Raw genomic sequence first — 16,669 nt, 5'->3', positions numbered from 1 at the left:
ACCACTGCAGCCATAAAGAATGAATGGAATCAATGAAAGAAGTAAATAAACCTGAGACACTACATGGTTGGTTGGTCATGATTCACAGTCTGGAAATTATGTTCCTTGAAAACATTTTACTTAAAAAAACAACAACCCTCAAAACTCTAAATATAAAATATGCCGATTAATTGTAACCACTTAAAAGAAATTCACGTGTATGGGTTTCATGGTGTACAGTGGATAAGAATCCGCCTGCCAGTGCAGGGGACACAGGTTCGATCCCTGGTCTAGGAAGATTCCAGATGCTGCAGAGCAGTTAAGCCCATGCACCACAACTACTGAGCCTGTACCCTTGAGCCTGCACGCTGCAACTACTGTGCCCATGTGCCTACAGCCTGTTCTCCACAGCAAGAGAAGCCACCGCAACGAGAAGCCTGCACACCACAATGGAGAGAAGCCCCAACTTGTTGCAACTAGAGAAAGCCCACATGCACCAACAAAGACCCAGTGCAACCAGAAATAATAAAAAATAAAAGAAATTCACTTGTAAAGGATTAATGATCTCCTAAGTGGCTGTCAATCATCTGTCAATCTTATAGCAATCCATGGTGTCCAAAAGAACCCCCAAATATCAAAACCATGCTCTCACTGCAAGAATGGGCCAAGCTTGGTGGAAGCTTGGTGGGCAACAGGCCGGAGATAGCACATGTAGCCCATAGGAGTTTAGCTCTCTCTCTAACATCTGAATGCCAACAGCTCTGCTTTTCTAGCCATCTGGTGTTTATGTATGTAGTTACAAATGGTTGGTATTTTTAATATAAAAGGGAATACAAGGAACCTGGAACAAGGTAGTAATCGCAAACCTATTAACAGTGTTCCACGTCCAAGCATATGGTTATTACTTGGAAATGGAAAGAAGACTTACCATCACTTGGCTGGGGGGTGAGTCTGTCTTCACTCTCAGTTGTTGAAATTTCTTCCTTGCTCTCAGCTAACGGTTCAGGTGCTGAATGTGCCAGGACTTGTTTCTCCCCATCAGAACTAGTCTGAATATTTTTGGAGATGTCCTGAGAATCATCTTTCTCATTTTTGTTTTTATTCTGGGTGTGGCTGAGGCTATCTATTTGTGGAACAAATTTGAACAACAAACAAAATAATTTATGAAAAACAAATAATTTACACTTATATTTAGCTAAAGTCATTGTGTACCCTAAAGCCAGTACAGAAAGTAGAGTTTAAACATGTCACAGCTGAGCTGTACAAAAAGGAACAAAGTCAGCAACATCTGTTCATTCTTTCTAAACATTTATTGGGGATCACCAGCTACCACTCTAGGTGCTGGAAAGGCAGAGGGAACAACTCAGAAAGGTCCCTGCTTCCTAGAGATTCCATTCCAAAGGGCAGAGATAAACAGGCAAACAAATAGGATCTTTTCTGCTAAAGAGAATTAAGTGAGTAAGGGGATGGGGTGGGAGGCTCCCTGGAGCTGAGAGCTGCTCAGGGATCTGGGAAGCCTGGCCCAGGGGGCCTGTGTTCTTGGCTTAGAGCCTTAGTGTCACTGGAAGCCATTAAAGGGCTGTAAGCACAGGAATGTAATGATCTAAGGTTTAAAGGCTCCCTCCGTCTTCTGTGGAGAGAACGACCAGCCTCAGGGAGGCTTGAGAGAGAGATGCTGGTGGCTTCCACTGTGATGGCAGCAGTGAAGATGTAGGGACTGGCATCAGGCACTTTGTAAAGGTCACACTAGCAGAACTTCATGAAGACGGGAGGACAGGGAAGAACCAAAGACGCTGCCTCAGGTTTTTAGCACAACGTAGGGAAGACAGGGCAAGAGAAGCTTTGGTGTTAGATGTAGTGACTATAAATCAAGAATTTCATTTTGGACATGTTAAACTTGAGGTACCCTTTAGACATCCAGGTGGAGATGTTATGTAGGTCACTGCATACATCCAATCTGGAATTCAAATGAGAGATACAAATCTGGGAGTATGAAGTATCAGATGCAGAGGATAAGCAATAGATGTTGAGAACAAAGCACAAGAGAAATGTTACATACTGACAACTCTAGTGATCAGTGCTTTTGAATTGTGGTGCTGGAGAAGACTCTTGAGAGTCCCTTGGTCAGCAAGGAGATGAAACTAGTAAATCCTAAAGGAAATCAACCCTGAATATTCATTGGAAGGACTGATGCTGAGGCTGAAGCTCCAATACTTTGGCCACCTGATGAGAAGAGCTGACTCACTGGAAAAGATCCTCATGCTGGGGAAGATCAAAGGCAAAATGAGAAGGGGATGACAGAGGGTGAGATGGTTAGATGCCATCACTGACTCAATGGACATGAATCTGATCAAACTCTGGGAGACCGTGAAGGACAGGGAAGCCTGGCATGCTGCAGTCCATGGGGTCAACAAAGAATCAGGCACAACTTGGTGGCTGAACAACAGCAAGTATTCAATGTACGTTACAGCAAATTAATGTACTAGCTAACGTACTAGAGACCACTAGTTAGCAACTTTATAAGACTTTCCAGTCCTGTATCCTAATATCGTTCATTTAATGTTTTGAATTCACTGTTTCCTCAAGTGTTACATAGCAGGTATTGATTTTAAAATTTAGATGAATTGGAATTCTGCTTTTTAATTTTTGGGATGCATCCAAATCAAGGTTGGAAATGACTATGTCAAACTGTAGTAGTATTAATCTAATAATTAAAACTATCATATATCAACACTATCACTGTTACTTGGAATATGTATTGTTCTTAAATCAGATTGTTTCATATTCACAAAAGGTGTTTTGTTTTTTTAGACTGCTTGACAGTTTGCTTATTAAATCATGGTTCTAGAAATCTTCATTGTTGCTCTTGGTATCATAAAGAAAAATCAGAACTTATAAAACCCTATTAAACCATGATTTTTATTGCTCAGTCATTCAATTTATAGACTTTGTGTGAGCTAATATTATATTGTAGTCATGAGATACTTTATTTTTATTGCCTGTAGCAGTTGGAAATTGAATGAGATAATGCAAATTGTGGGAGATATTATATGGGATAAGCTTGTGGCTCCAATTTAGTTCATAGACAACAGGTGTCCACATTACAAATATAATCACCCAGATGGCAGACTTGTCAGTTTTGGGAGGAACACCCAGAATCAAAGGAGGAAAGACTCAGCTACTGATTACATTTTCTTTCATCAAAATTTAGGCAGAGGAGAGCAAGGCAAGCAGGAAGGAACTGGAGCATTAGAGCTTCTATCTTTGCTGAGTCTCTGTTAATGTCAAGACTCTGAGGAATTCACGTATGATGGGAAAGTGTGTATAATCATTACACACTTTGATAAGATTTTATTTATAATTTCTTCTAGTTTCTAAAATCATCCACTTGGCATTTTTAGTTACCATAAAAATGGTCTCTAAAACTGGAAACAAAGGAATACTGATGATGTTTTCTTAAGATAACCACAGTTGTTAATAATCACTTCAAAAATAAAACACCAGCAAGCATATCATATCACACAAGCAAAACATACTCTGAGGTATGTTTATGATTTCTAGTTTTAAATAGCATGTTTTAGAAAAGAATAAACTCATAAAACAGACGTGAGATTTGGTTCTTAAAAGAAGATCAATAGAGGAATTTTTTTGATTTCTCATGGGAGAAACATGGCACAATAAATATTTCAGTAGGCGAAGAAGCCGCATTCGATTCATTCTGCTGTTTAAACAAAATAATCTACAATTTCTTTAAAAACAAGTATTATCTACAGAGGAAAGAAAACAGCAGGTCTATGGCTATAAGGCATATTTGCTGCCATAGCAACAGAGCTTCTATTCCTGCCCACTGAATTCACATCCTGCTGGCATTAATCAGAAATGTCCATTTGTGCCAAATTAATGCCGTGTCACAGACGCTGGGGGATATACATTCTTGACAGAACTGGGAGCTTTTCGCATTCCACAAGGGGATAAATTCACAGTCTTCACTATATGAAGCTCTTCCTCCAGCTTAAATGCTGAAGTCGGAACCCAGGCGTGGATCTCTGATGACAGCAGCTGTCTCTAAACACACAGGTTATCTGAAGACCCCACTGCTACCCGCCTCACGGTTGCCCTCCATGTACTCACCAGCACCGCCCCGCGGATTCTCACACATTTCACAGTAGGGTAACACTGAGTTATTGATGTAGGTGCAGAAAGCACACTGCCAGCCCTCACCACGAAGGGCTGGGCTAGTGGCCTGGGCTTTGGCCTCGCAGGCCCCGACCGCGAGCCGAGCTTCGGCCTGCCCAGGCCGGCAGGGTTTCTCCTTGGGGGGCCTGCAAGGGTCATCAATGGCGACCGATTTCAGTTTTTTAGCTTCAGGTTCAAGATCACTTTCATCACCTCTTGTAGCTGTTTTTCCAGGGTCTGCTGGCACTATAGTATTTTTCTCCTGGGATACCCTTGATTCATCACAGGAGGTCTCCAACTGTCTTTTCTTAGCGTTTGGTAGAAAGAATGATCGAATATCATGCTGTTTTTCTTTTTCAAACTAGGAAAAAACAAAGTTATTAAATTAAGAGGCTACTGAGTGTGTTCTTCCTAAATGAAATAGCTTAACAAACTTGTTGTTAACCATATTCCTCTATCTTTTGAATACCCTATTGGAAATGAATTCAGCCCTGTGATGACTCTTCACATATACATACATGTAGAATACCACTACTGTCTCCATATACTTTGTGTCTAACTCTTTTTTAGCACTTACAACGTGTGAAGCATCTTATGTATATCAACTCATTTAATCCTCATCCTAGCTCTGTGAGGCAAGTAGTATTACTCTTCCCAAATTTCAAATGACAACACTGAAGCATTAGAGAAGTTAGGTCACTTGGCTATAGAAGTCATATAATAAAAATAGACTTTGGCCTCTAGATGTATGTCAGGGAAAGGAAGCAATTGTGTGTTTAAATACTTCAAGTCAATCAAGACTTGAAAAATGTTTTCATGCCCAAACTATAAACAAAAACAATGTTCATAAACAATATATTTTTCATATTAAAATAGTTTCCTGACCAAGGAATATTTTCAAATAGCAGTAAAGATATGAATTAGAACAGTTTCTTTAATAGAGATAGTTTAATAATTATCTTGTTTCTAAGAAACAGATTTCTCTTTTCTAAAAGCAGCAACTTCACGATCTCATGTTTTCCATCTTCTTTTCGATGTGTAAATTTCAACCTCCTAATTAAGAGAAAGGATAACAGCCATTTCCACAGCTGATTAGCCAGCAGTTAAGGTAAATTAAAGGAGTTAATTTTAGAGAAGTCCTGCTAAGGCCTGAATTGGGTACATGGTGGACGCACGCAGTGGCAGACTGCACTTCCAAAAATGGCCAATTCTTACCCCGTTTCGCACACTTGCCTCACGCTGTCACACGGACACACCTACATGTAGAGGTGGGGTCTGTGTTCCTTTCCTAGAACCTGGGTGGACCTCTGTAACAGTGTCGGTCAGCAGAATGCCGTGAAAGCATTGCTGTGTGACTTCCGAGGCTCGGTCACCGAGGCTAACAGGGCTTCTGGCACTCTCCCCTTCTCCTCATCTTTCGGGAGGGACACTAGCCTTTGGAACACAGCCACCGTGTTGTGGGGAAGCCCAGGCCACACCAGAGAAACCACATATGGGCATTCAACTCTTCAGCCACACATGGGCCCCCCAGCGATGGTCAGCATCGGCTGTCAGACATGTGAGTGAAGAAGCTTTCAGATTCCAGCTCCCAGTCTTGGGATCGACCAGCAAAGGCCCCACTTCTGAGGAAGCAGACATGTCATCTCCATTGTACCCGGGCTGGATTCCTTATCCACAGAAACCATGAGAAAAAATACACAGCTATTGTTGTTTCAAGGCACTAAGTTTTGGGGTAAATTGTAATGCCACAATAGATTACAGATACTATAGTGACATCCAAATATTGCAAAGAGAAAGTTTACATAATAAATCTTATCTGTATTCTTTAGTAGTGCTGAATAAGAAAGATTTAGCAAATTAATCAAGACAGAAGGAACAGTGGTTACTGGGAGCTGTGAGAAAGGGAAAAATGGAGTTACTGCTAAGTGGTTATGGAGTCTCTGTATGGGGTTTGAAAACAGTGGTGTCAGTTGCACAACACCATGAATGTAATTAATGTCACTGAATTATACACTTAAAATAGTTAAGATGGCAAACTTTATACTAATGTATATAATCACAAGTATCTTAATTTCTAAAAAAGGAAAAAAGGTAGGAAGAGAAGAAGGAATACTTATGCTGCTCCTATATTGGTATAATTAGAACATATATTTTAGGAAAAAAGTCTTCCTCAATAATGCACAACTTTGATTTTGTATGACTACTATTTATATACTCATATACTATTACAAAGTTATCTAGTAAGTTGTGGAAGTTACAGAATTTAGACAAAAATATAAAGAATGAAATCAACCGTGAGACAAGATTTTTAAAACCATGTCCAAGAGAAATTCTAAGAAAAGGGTGGAGGAAAGCAGGGAGATTATCAGACTCATGGAATTTGGCGTTAAAAAAGGAACAAAGAAACAAATATAGTTACACATTTAAAGAGAACGTTCCATTTCATACAACAGCACTGCAAAGAGAACTCCTTGAACTTCGAAAATATTGGCAAACAGTCAGCAAATGTGGACAGATTCTACCAGCTATTTCTAGTTAAAGGACAATGATTTTACAAGAGAGGTTAACTTTCTGAGTCCTTGTACATGTCTCTAAATGACCTGATTTTGCCCTAACTCTTGGTAGTTTCGCTCGGCAAAAAATTCCCCCAAATTTTTAAAGAAATTGCTTGATTTCTTCCAACATCTGATGATACTGACAACGTTCCTTTGTCGTTGCAAACTCTTTCTTCATTTTATAGAGGCTTTTGGAACCTTCATCCCTGGTATTCTGAAATCTCACAATGATCTGTGTCTATATATCTCTATCTGTGTCATCTATATCTGTATGATTTCTGCTCAGCACCTAGGATACCCTATTAATTTTCTATAGTATTGATCATCTCTAGATCTTGGACATTTCTATTTCTTTTTGATAGTTTCTCCCCCTTCATTTTCTCTGTTCTGCTTTTCTGGAATTCCTGTTAGCAGAATGTTGGACCTGGACATTTACGTCATCTTTTACTTTCATATTTTCCTCCTTTGTGTCTTTTACCCTCTAAACGCGTTTAGCTCTATTTTACCTTTCAGTGCTTCCATAAAATTATTTTAGTTTGGCAGTCATATTTTTAACATGTAAAATTTCCTTCTTGTTCCTTTTTCGTAGTATTTTGATTTTATTTGTATGTGCAGTATCATCTCAAACCTGAAGATACAAATTAGTTTTTTAAAGTTATCTCCAGGATCGATTTTTGTACTAGTTAATTTTGTTCACCTTTTTCACACCACAGATTTCCCTCTCAAATGTCCAATGACCTCGCACAGAAGAGCGACGGAATAGGAGGGCTGCCTGGGAATTCAGGACACATGGGCTTATCACCAAGAAGACCGGGGAGGACATACTGATTGAACGGGAGGGTGAGGAAGACGGGAGGGACTACAGTGCTCCTCAGACCCCTACGTTTCTGACTTATGACACTGTGTGGGTGACATTTTCAATTATCATAACAGGGAATACAGGAAGATAAATGGGCTTATTATTGTCTCATTATCTTAGAATAGAAGGCAAAAAGAGAAGAGATAAGGAAATAAAAGTTTACTTTTAGATATGAATGAGGCCTGGTGGGTCAGGGTGGTGAATTCCAGGAGGCAGGTCCACAGTTGAAGGGAAACATCTGGATGCATGTGTGGGAGCCAGTGACAAGCAGAGGCGGTTCCAGTCACAGGCCTGGATGCCACGAACAGAGGGAGGAGGAGGTAAGAAGCCATGGACGGAAAGCAGAGGGATGTTAGGAGTGGAACGAGGAGGGAGAGATACCAGGGAAGGCAAAAGCAGGAGCAGTAAGAGGGTGGAAAGGCCAGGGGATCAGGGGCTTCAGCGTGCTCCTGGTTTTGGTTTCTACTCATGATCCCAAGTACTGAGAAAAACCCATGTCCTTCAGATCTTTTTAATCAGATCTGGGAGATTTTCCTATATTTTTTCCCCTCTGTTTTCTCTTTTACTTTTGGAATTCCTATTAGGGAAAATCTTCTGAACTGATCATTTGATTTTCTTTACATTTTCTCACGTTTTTTTCCCACCTCTGTTCTACTTTCGGTGTGATTTCCTCATTATCTTCCTTTTTGTCCTTGTCAGATTATTATTTTCTGATGTTATAGGTTCACTTTCTAAGAGCTTTTCCTTGTTCTTTGATTATTCCCTTTTCTTATTCCTGTTTTGTGGGTGCAGTACTTCTACTTCTTGTGAATATGAATGGAAGGTTTTTTGTTTTCTTCAGTTCAGTTCAGTCGCTCAGTCCCAACCCCTGGAGGATGAGTTGTTAATCTGAATTTTTTCAGCCTGAGAACTTGGGACACAGTTCAGGCCTCGTGCTTCCCCGAGGTGTGCTTCTCTTGGACCGGGTCTCCACCGGAAGCGAGCCCTGTAATCTCTGCTGCTCACTTTGGGGTGAGAAGTAGGAAGTCCCATTATGGCCTTGGGTTTTGGCTGGTTTCTTTAATACACCTTTTTACCAAATTTTCCTGGGGTGCTTTCAGGCACTTGCAGGTCTATTAATAAAGCCAGTTCCTTTTTATTTACAGTCCCCTTTGTCAGAGACTCCCAGCTGGAGTCTGGGGTACTGAACTCCACCCTGAACTCCTAACGGTGATAGTGGTAACAGAGAAAGAAAAACTGCAGACATTTCACAGGTAGTATCATCACAGTGAGGCCTGGGGGAACTCAGCAGCACGTGCAGGAGAAGTAGAAGGAGTTGAAGCAGGCATTTAAAGGAGATTCCATAACTAGAGGCATGCAAGTAGGTAAGGGCAGGACAAATGGAAGCCATAGGAAGTGACCCAGTTTAGTCTAAAACTGAAGAATCCATAGCAGAGGTGTCTGTGTGCGTGCTCAGTCACGTCTGACTTTTTACGACTCCACAGACTATAGCCCACCAGGCTCCTCTGTTGAAGCCTGGCTTGGAGAATTTTGAGCTACTTTACTAGCATGAGAGATGAGTGCAATTGTGCGATAGTTTGAGCATTCTTTGGCATTGCCTTCTTTGGGATTGGAATGAAAACTGACCGTTTCCAGTCCTGTGGCCACTGCTGAGTTTTCCAAATTTGCTGGCATATTGAGTTTTCCTCAGCTCATTACAATATTTCTGCTTCTTTTCTATCCTTTTTTTTTTGTTTTACATACTAGTCCTCACATATTTTGGTTTCTACTTTGCCCATGAGAGGATTTCCTCCAAACCTGGTGACCTTCACTGTCTATTCACATTTTTTAAAAAAACTTTTAATTTCATATTGGAGTACAGCTGATTAACAATGTTGTGATAGGTTCAGGTTGACAGCAAAGGGATTCAGCCATACACACACATGTATGTATGCATTCTCCCTCAAATCCCTTCTCATGCAAGCTGCCACTTAACACTGAACAGAGTTCCCTGTGCTATACAGTCGGTCCTTGTTGGTTACCCATTTTAAATATAGCAGGGTGTCAGTTTGGGATTGGCATGTTCCCACTGGAGTTTTTTTTTTTTTAATAAATTAATTTATTTATTTTAGTTCAGTTCAGTTCAGTCACTCAGTCACGTCCGACTCTTTGTGACCCCATGAACCACAGCACACCAGGCCTCCCTGTCCATCACCAACTCCAGGAGTCTACCCAAACCCATGCCCATTGAGTCGGTGATGCCATCCAACCATCTCATCCTCTGTCATCCCCTTCTCCTCCTGCCTTCAATCTTTCCCAACATCAGGGTCTTTTCCAATAAATCAGCTCTTCACGTCAGGTGGCCAAAATATTGGAATTTCAGCTTCAACATCAGTCCTTCCAATGAACAGCCAGGACTGATTTTCTTTAGGATGGACTGGTTGGATCTGCTTGCAGTCCAAGGGACTTTCAAGAGTCTTCTCCAACACCATAGTTTTCAAAAGCATCAATTCTTCAGCGCTCAGCTTTCTTTATAGTCCAACACTCACATCCATACATGACTACTGGAAAAACCATAGCCTTGACTAGATGGACTTTTGTTGACAAAGTAATGTCTCTGCTTTTGAATATGCTATCTAGGTTGGTCATAACTTTCCTTCCAAGGAGTAAGTGTCTTTTAATTTCATGGCTGCAGTCACCATCTGCAGTGATTTTGGAGCCCCCAAAAATAAAGTCAGCCAGTGTTTCCCCATCTGTTTGCCATGAAGTGATGGGAGGCTAATTACTTTACAATATCGTAGTGGTTTTTGCCATACATTGACATGAATCAGCCATGGGTGTACATGTGTTCCCCATCCTGAACACCCCTCCCACCTCCCTCCCCATCCCCTCCCTCTGGGTCATCCCAGTGCACCAGCCCTGAGCACCCTGTCTTATGCATCGAACCTGGACTGGTGATCTGTTTCACATATGATAATATACATGTTTCAATGCTATTCTCTCAAATCATCCCACCTTCTCCCTCTCCCACAGAGTCCAAAAGACTGTTCTATACATCTGTGTCTCTTTTGCTGTCTCGCATACAGGGTTATCGTTACCATCTTTCTAAATTCCATATATACGCATTAGTATGCTGTTTTGGTGTTTTTCTTTCTGACTTACTTCACTCTGTATAATAGGCTCCAGTTTCATCTACCTCATTAGAATTGATTCAAATGCATTCTTTTTAATGGCTGAGTAATACTCCATTGTGTATAAGTACCACAGTTATCTTATCCATTCGTCTGCCGATGGACATCTAGGTTGCTTCTGTGTCCTGGCTTGTCTATTCACATTTAAAAATAAGACACTAAAATGTCAATGGAAGCTCCAAGTGGGGGACCTCACTAAAGGTCATTGGTGACTGCTTGTCCGGGGATCCCTTTCAGGCTCCGTAGCCCTTTCTTGGTCCAGTCAGTTTCTCTAGAAAGGAGTCCTCCAGTCTCCTGCCTGGAGGATACAGCACTAGCTACCAGTGACCTGGTGGCTGAGCAGGAGAAGAGTGTAAGGATTTCACCACTGATTAAGGAGTCTTCCAGTTAATGTGTTTGTTTTCAATTTACTGTCTTACCCCACTCCCTCAACTGGCTCTTCTCTTACATCTTAAAAGAGGAACAAATAAAACAGCTAAATAAATGAATAATATGTCAAAAACAAAGACTACAAAAGATAAAATATACAAAGCAGGGCATTATTCACCTCCACTGAATAATGTTTAAATAACATCAGCATCTTTTGTCTCCTACATTTCAAAGAATTTGATTCCAGTTGTCTAAAACGTTTTAAGCTCCCCACCAAAAGATAAAACAAAAGATCATTTCAGATTTGTTTATAAAAGAACAATGCTCTAAACAATACAAAACAAAAACGTAAGAAATCTTTCATTAAAAAGTATTCTCAGAGCCTTGAAATATCAGCTTTTACAGCTGATATCTTTGTTGTTCAGTTGCTATGTCCTGTCTGACTCTGCAACCCCATGGACTGCAGCACACTAGGCTTCCTTGATCTGATCTCTTTAAGCTGCTTTAAAAGAACTGCTTTTACTATGTAAGCAATGACTAGTTTTGGAAACTAGCATTTGAGAAGGTCTCATGAATCAGAAGCAGATTGAGAGTAAAGGTTAGCAGTAACTGACAGCAAAAGGAAATTGATCGTGTGTCTCTGCCGGGAGGAGGGTTAGCTTACAGTGCCTGGGAGTAGTCAGCAGAGGGGCTATTTTGAAACCACTGCTGCTTGGGTAATAATGAAGAGACTGGAGAATATGAAATGCAGAAAAGGAGTTGTGGGTGGAAAGAGAATCATTTTATATAATTTTGGGAACCAAAGGATACATTTGGGGTATAATTTTAGACGAAGGAGAGGATAGACTTTAATGCTGTGATGGCTAAATTGGACAATGATGATTGTGGTTTCAGCTAGTGGACTGAAGGTCCAAGGTAGTGCCCTGGCCACAGGGCTGGCAGAGCATAAGGCTCAACAGGAATAATCAAGACTTCGTCTGAGATAATCAGTTAGAAACCTGGTGCATATTATCAGTTATGTTTTCAGATTGAAGCCTCTGAACAATCAGTCATGAAGCTGGCTGGTGTGGTTTCTCTGAAAATAAGTGGCTATAACTGATAGAGAAACAGGTGAGAAAATCTCCTGGATGCATCCTGACGATAATTACATGCATCAGAAGGTGAAGGGTTAAAGGTTTACTGAACATGAGTTAAGACTTGAGATCCACGGTCCTCTCACAAGACCTTGGATGGCCTTCAGTGAGCCTGAAAAACCCCTGAAATTGTCCATTTTTAGAGAGCAGTTTTTTACCTTCTCTATGGTCTCAAAGAGATTCGAGACAAAAGTTAAGAGCCACTGGATTAGAAAATAACCATGCAGCTTGATTAGCTCCATCTATTTCTTAATTTTCTGTCGTAAAGAGAGATTGAGGGTTCATTTGCGAATGTACATTTGAGTGGTGAACCAACTCTTTTAAGTGGAAACAAATACATAAATTCTCTTAAATTCTTAATGAGAGTCTCTCTAACATCTCTCAATACTTAAAAAAAAAATGGATAATACCAGGGCTTCCCTGGTGGCTGGCTCAGTGGTAAAGAATCTACGTGTCAATGCAGGAGACACAGGTTCGATCCCTGATCCAGGAGATCCCATCCGCCACAAAGCAACTGAGCTTGTGCACCGCTAGAGCCCGGGGGCTGCAGCTCTTGAGCCCGTGAGCTGCACCCACTGAAGCCCACGTACCCCAGAGCCCATGCTCCGCAACGGGAGAGGCCACTACAGTGAGAAGCCTGCGCGCCTCAGCCAGAGAGCAGCCCCCGCTCACGGTAACCAGAGAGAAGCCGGTGTAGCCACGGAGACACAGAGTAGCCAATCACAAAAAATAAAAGTGTGTATTAGAGAGAAGCAGAATATTAAAGAATAGCAAATGGAGCGACTTCTGTGCAGGCGTGACACATCACTGAGCTCATTTATCTGTCCCTCTAAACCGGACTCGGAATAGCTTGAGAGAGCAAATGACACGAGAGTCTCACACAGTCAAAAAGCGGAATCACTGATGAGGCGAGAAAAAAGCACATGAATCATAACGACTGGGGAGCGATAGGGGACACTGCTGTGCTGGCGGGACTCAGAGGCGTACTGTCACGTAGGTCAGCTTAAAACAAAACACACCCTCCGTGAAGTTCTGAGACAAGGCTCTATCAGCAGCAGCTTTCTCACGGAGATCCCAGCAAGCATTTGGGACATGTCTGGTTAACAGGAAGGAAAGACCTTCAACAAGATTTGTAGACTCAGATATTTAACATGAATGCAAAAGTCTTGCATTTTAGTAAGATGAGGATATAATTACCTTTCGTTTGTCTTTTTTCTATTAATTTTCATAAAGTGAATGGTGGATCTACTGATTAAAGCATCTGAATAAAAGGGATAAGAAATGATTGTAAACAAAATGTTCCCCACATAAGCATGTTTTCTAAAAAAAATTAAATTTATCAATAAATGACATGACTCCTTAGATGGACAAATTTTATCAGGCTCACCAAAACAAACTAGAATCCCCAAGCTACAACAGCCATCCTGACAGTTATATACTGAGCACCCATACTCTTCTGACAGATTTATGATTGAAAAATTATCAACTTTGTTAATGTTATCAGCATTTCTCAGTGGTAAAGATATCAGGAACACAGAAAGACAATACTTTTATGACTTAGGAAAACTCTGTTACTTAATAGCAAGATTGAGCTAAGAAGTCTTTTGTCTTTTGTAAATACATTCTTGCTTTCAGAGGAGGCAGTATAAGAACAAATTACTGACAAATGCTTGAACTCATCGTGACTATTCTTATAAAGAAATAACTATATTAAGTGACCCTTTTAATGTATGATAAAAAGGAACTTAAATGTACATGTTTCTAAATAGGAAGAGTAGTCTAAGCTTATGGTAATTTTTATCACAAGGCTTTGGGGAAAATATAGTTAAGTCAACATGCCCATGTAATAAGAAGTGTAGGAAAGAGAAGAACATATTCCTCTCCTCAGTTATAAAGCTGACACTGAGTTATTATGTTCCTGCCTTTTGTTCAATATTGTTTTTGAAAAGCAAAAGAAAAAATATTGCTTTTGGTGAGAAGCGCTGGGAACAAAACCTGCAAAATGCTTAAGGTGGCGAAATGTGTGTGTTTATTTGAAAGGTTCAGGGACCTAAGATATTTGCTCCGTTTTGCACCATGGTAAACAACCGCTCTTTAGAGACAAATCCCCTGCCATGATGACAGGATTAAAAGTTAGCTATTAGAACCAAAGGAAAGGAAAAGCAAATCTGGTAAAACTCATACAAAAAAACAATAAAGCACCTCAAAGCCTGGTGCCATTCCAGTGCAGCACACGCCACCAACCAAAGCCCTGGTGTCGCGTTCAATAGGCTCTGCTCAAAGGGCAGCTCTCGGAGAAGGCAGCACTGCCTCATGCCTGTCCTCTCCCGCTCCCCAAAGAACGAACAAAACCGTAGCTTACAAGTGGGTGACCATGATATCTTGCTGGTCTCCAGAACAGTGGATGGTCGATGATTGGAACTGGAACTAAACAGCCAGTTCACTAACACTTATAAACAAGCCAGGTGATATTGAGTGAGAAAAGTAGAGTTGCAATCATCTGACTGAAAAATTGAATTTAAATTCTCCTAAAAAAGACATGACTTTTTCAAATTTCGCACAACGTCCATTCCCATGTACTAATTAAAATTTTGGCAGTGAGCAGCACCTAGGCACAGCACGTTTTCTCTGTGGGCATAGAAGAAACAAAGCAAATGAAATGCCTCACAGAAATCAGCTGAGCTATTCGGAGGCGCCTCGGACGCCAGAGGGGCTGAGTGGGCCTTCACTCTGTCTGCAGACCTGCTCACTTCCCACCATCACAGTCCCTCGGGTCTTCCCTGTTTACCAAATTAACATGAAATCCTCTGTTATGGGGCTTCCCAGGTGGCACAGTGGTAAAGAATCTGCCTACCAATTGCAGGAGACCCGGGAAAACATGGGTTTGAGATCCCCTGGAGGAGGAAATGGCAACTCATTCCAGTATTCCTACCTGGAGAATCCCATGGACAGAGGAGCCTGACAGACACGTCTGCTATGGATTCTTCAGTTTTAGACTAAGCTGGGTCACTTCCTATGCTTCCATTTGTCCTGCCCTTACCTACTTGCATGCCTCTAGTTATGGAATCTCCTTTAAATGCCTGCTTCAACTCCTTCTACTTCTCCTGCACGTGCTGCTGAGTTCCTCCAGGCCTCACTGTGATGATGCTACCTGTGAAATGTCTGCAGTTTTTCTTTCTCTGTTACCACTATCACCGTTAGGAGTTCAGGGTGGAGTTCAGTACCCCAGACTCCAGCTGGGAGTCTCTGACAAAGGGGACTGTAAATAAAAAGGAACTGGCTTTATTAATAGACCTGCAAGTGCCTGAAAGCACCCCAGGAAAATTTGGTAAAAAGGTGTATTAAAGAAACCAGCCAAAACCCAAGGCCATAACGGGACTTCCTACTTCTCACCCCAAAGTGAGCAGCAGAGATTACAGGGCTCGCTTCCGGTGGAGACCCGGTCCAAGAGAAGCACACCTCGGGGAAGCACGAGGCCTGAACTGTGTCCCAAGTTCTCAGGCTGAAAAAATTCAGATTAACAACTCATCCTCCAGGGGTTGGGGAAGAAAGCCCTCAGGAGTGGAGACAGAAAATCCTTTACCTCAGACTCAAACTGGATGGGAGGGAGGCAGAAATAATCCATTCCCCAATTACCATTGCCTCCAAGAACCCGTCTCTTCTCCCTCCTGATCATTTCCCATACTGCCATGAGGAGTATCTTCAGAAAACAAATCTGATGATGCTATTCATTCGCTTAAAAGGCTCTGATGACACTACACTACTTCTAGGATAAAGTCCAACCTCCTGGCAGGGCACGCGTGGGCTCCTCTCCATCTGATCAGTGCCACAGTTTCAGGCTTCCTCTACTTTGACTCACTTCTCATCATACGCTCCCATTTGCATGGAATTCCCATTGTCAGGATGTCTGTTCCTATCACTAGGCTTTGGCACATGCTTTCAGTGTTTGCTCGCCTGAACCAGGACCCATTTCTTTGTTATTATTTAAGTGAAGGAAACACACTCAATAAACAAGGTGTGGGCCATCTTGGAAGGCAAGAGAGGCACTAGGGTATGGGACTGTCAGTTTTTTATAGGGTTGGGTAATTTTATAAACTAATGAATGGGAGGAGTCTTCCAGCTATTTTGGGGAAGGCCTGGGGATTTCCAGGGATTGGGGCATCACCCACTTTTTGATGCTTACGGTTGGCCTTGGAACTATCATGGTGCCTGTGGGTGTGTGGGACCCATTTCTTTTGATCTCATCCTTCATAATCCAGCTCAGACGCTTCCCACAGGTAGTTATTTATTCTATCCTATGTTCCCAGAGCCTGTTTTCACATTTATTACACTGCATTAAAATGATTCACTTACAATCATCTCTCCCAGTTACAGAGTAAGCTCCAAAAGAAAGTTGTTTTCTTTATCTTTGCACCTAGGAGATAGTCT

General features: G+C 41.5%; 1 protein-coding gene across 1 annotated transcript in view; it reads right to left on the bottom strand.

Moving 5' to 3' along the window:
* The window catches only part of ZRANB3 (zinc finger RANBP2-type containing 3), a 263,334-nt gene that overhangs the window by 24,175 nt on the left and 222,490 nt on the right, over window positions 1-16,669 (bottom strand). The window contains exons 12-13 of the mRNA XM_052654562.1: window positions 4,111-4,516; window positions 908-1,102 (exon numbers count right to left, since the gene is read on the bottom strand). Of these exons, the coding sequence (XP_052510522.1) occupies window positions 908-1,102; window positions 4,111-4,516 (601 nt within the window). The remainder of the gene's footprint in view (window positions 1-907; window positions 1,103-4,110; window positions 4,517-16,669) is intronic.

The sequence above is a fragment of the Budorcas taxicolor genome, chromosome 2 (genome assembly GCF_023091745.1).
Source record: "Budorcas taxicolor isolate Tak-1 chromosome 2, Takin1.1, whole genome shotgun sequence".
Taxonomy (NCBI): domain Eukaryota; kingdom Metazoa; phylum Chordata; class Mammalia; order Artiodactyla; family Bovidae; genus Budorcas; species Budorcas taxicolor.
The sequence above is the reverse complement of the archived record's forward strand: the minus strand, read 5'-3'. Positions and strand labels throughout refer to the sequence as shown.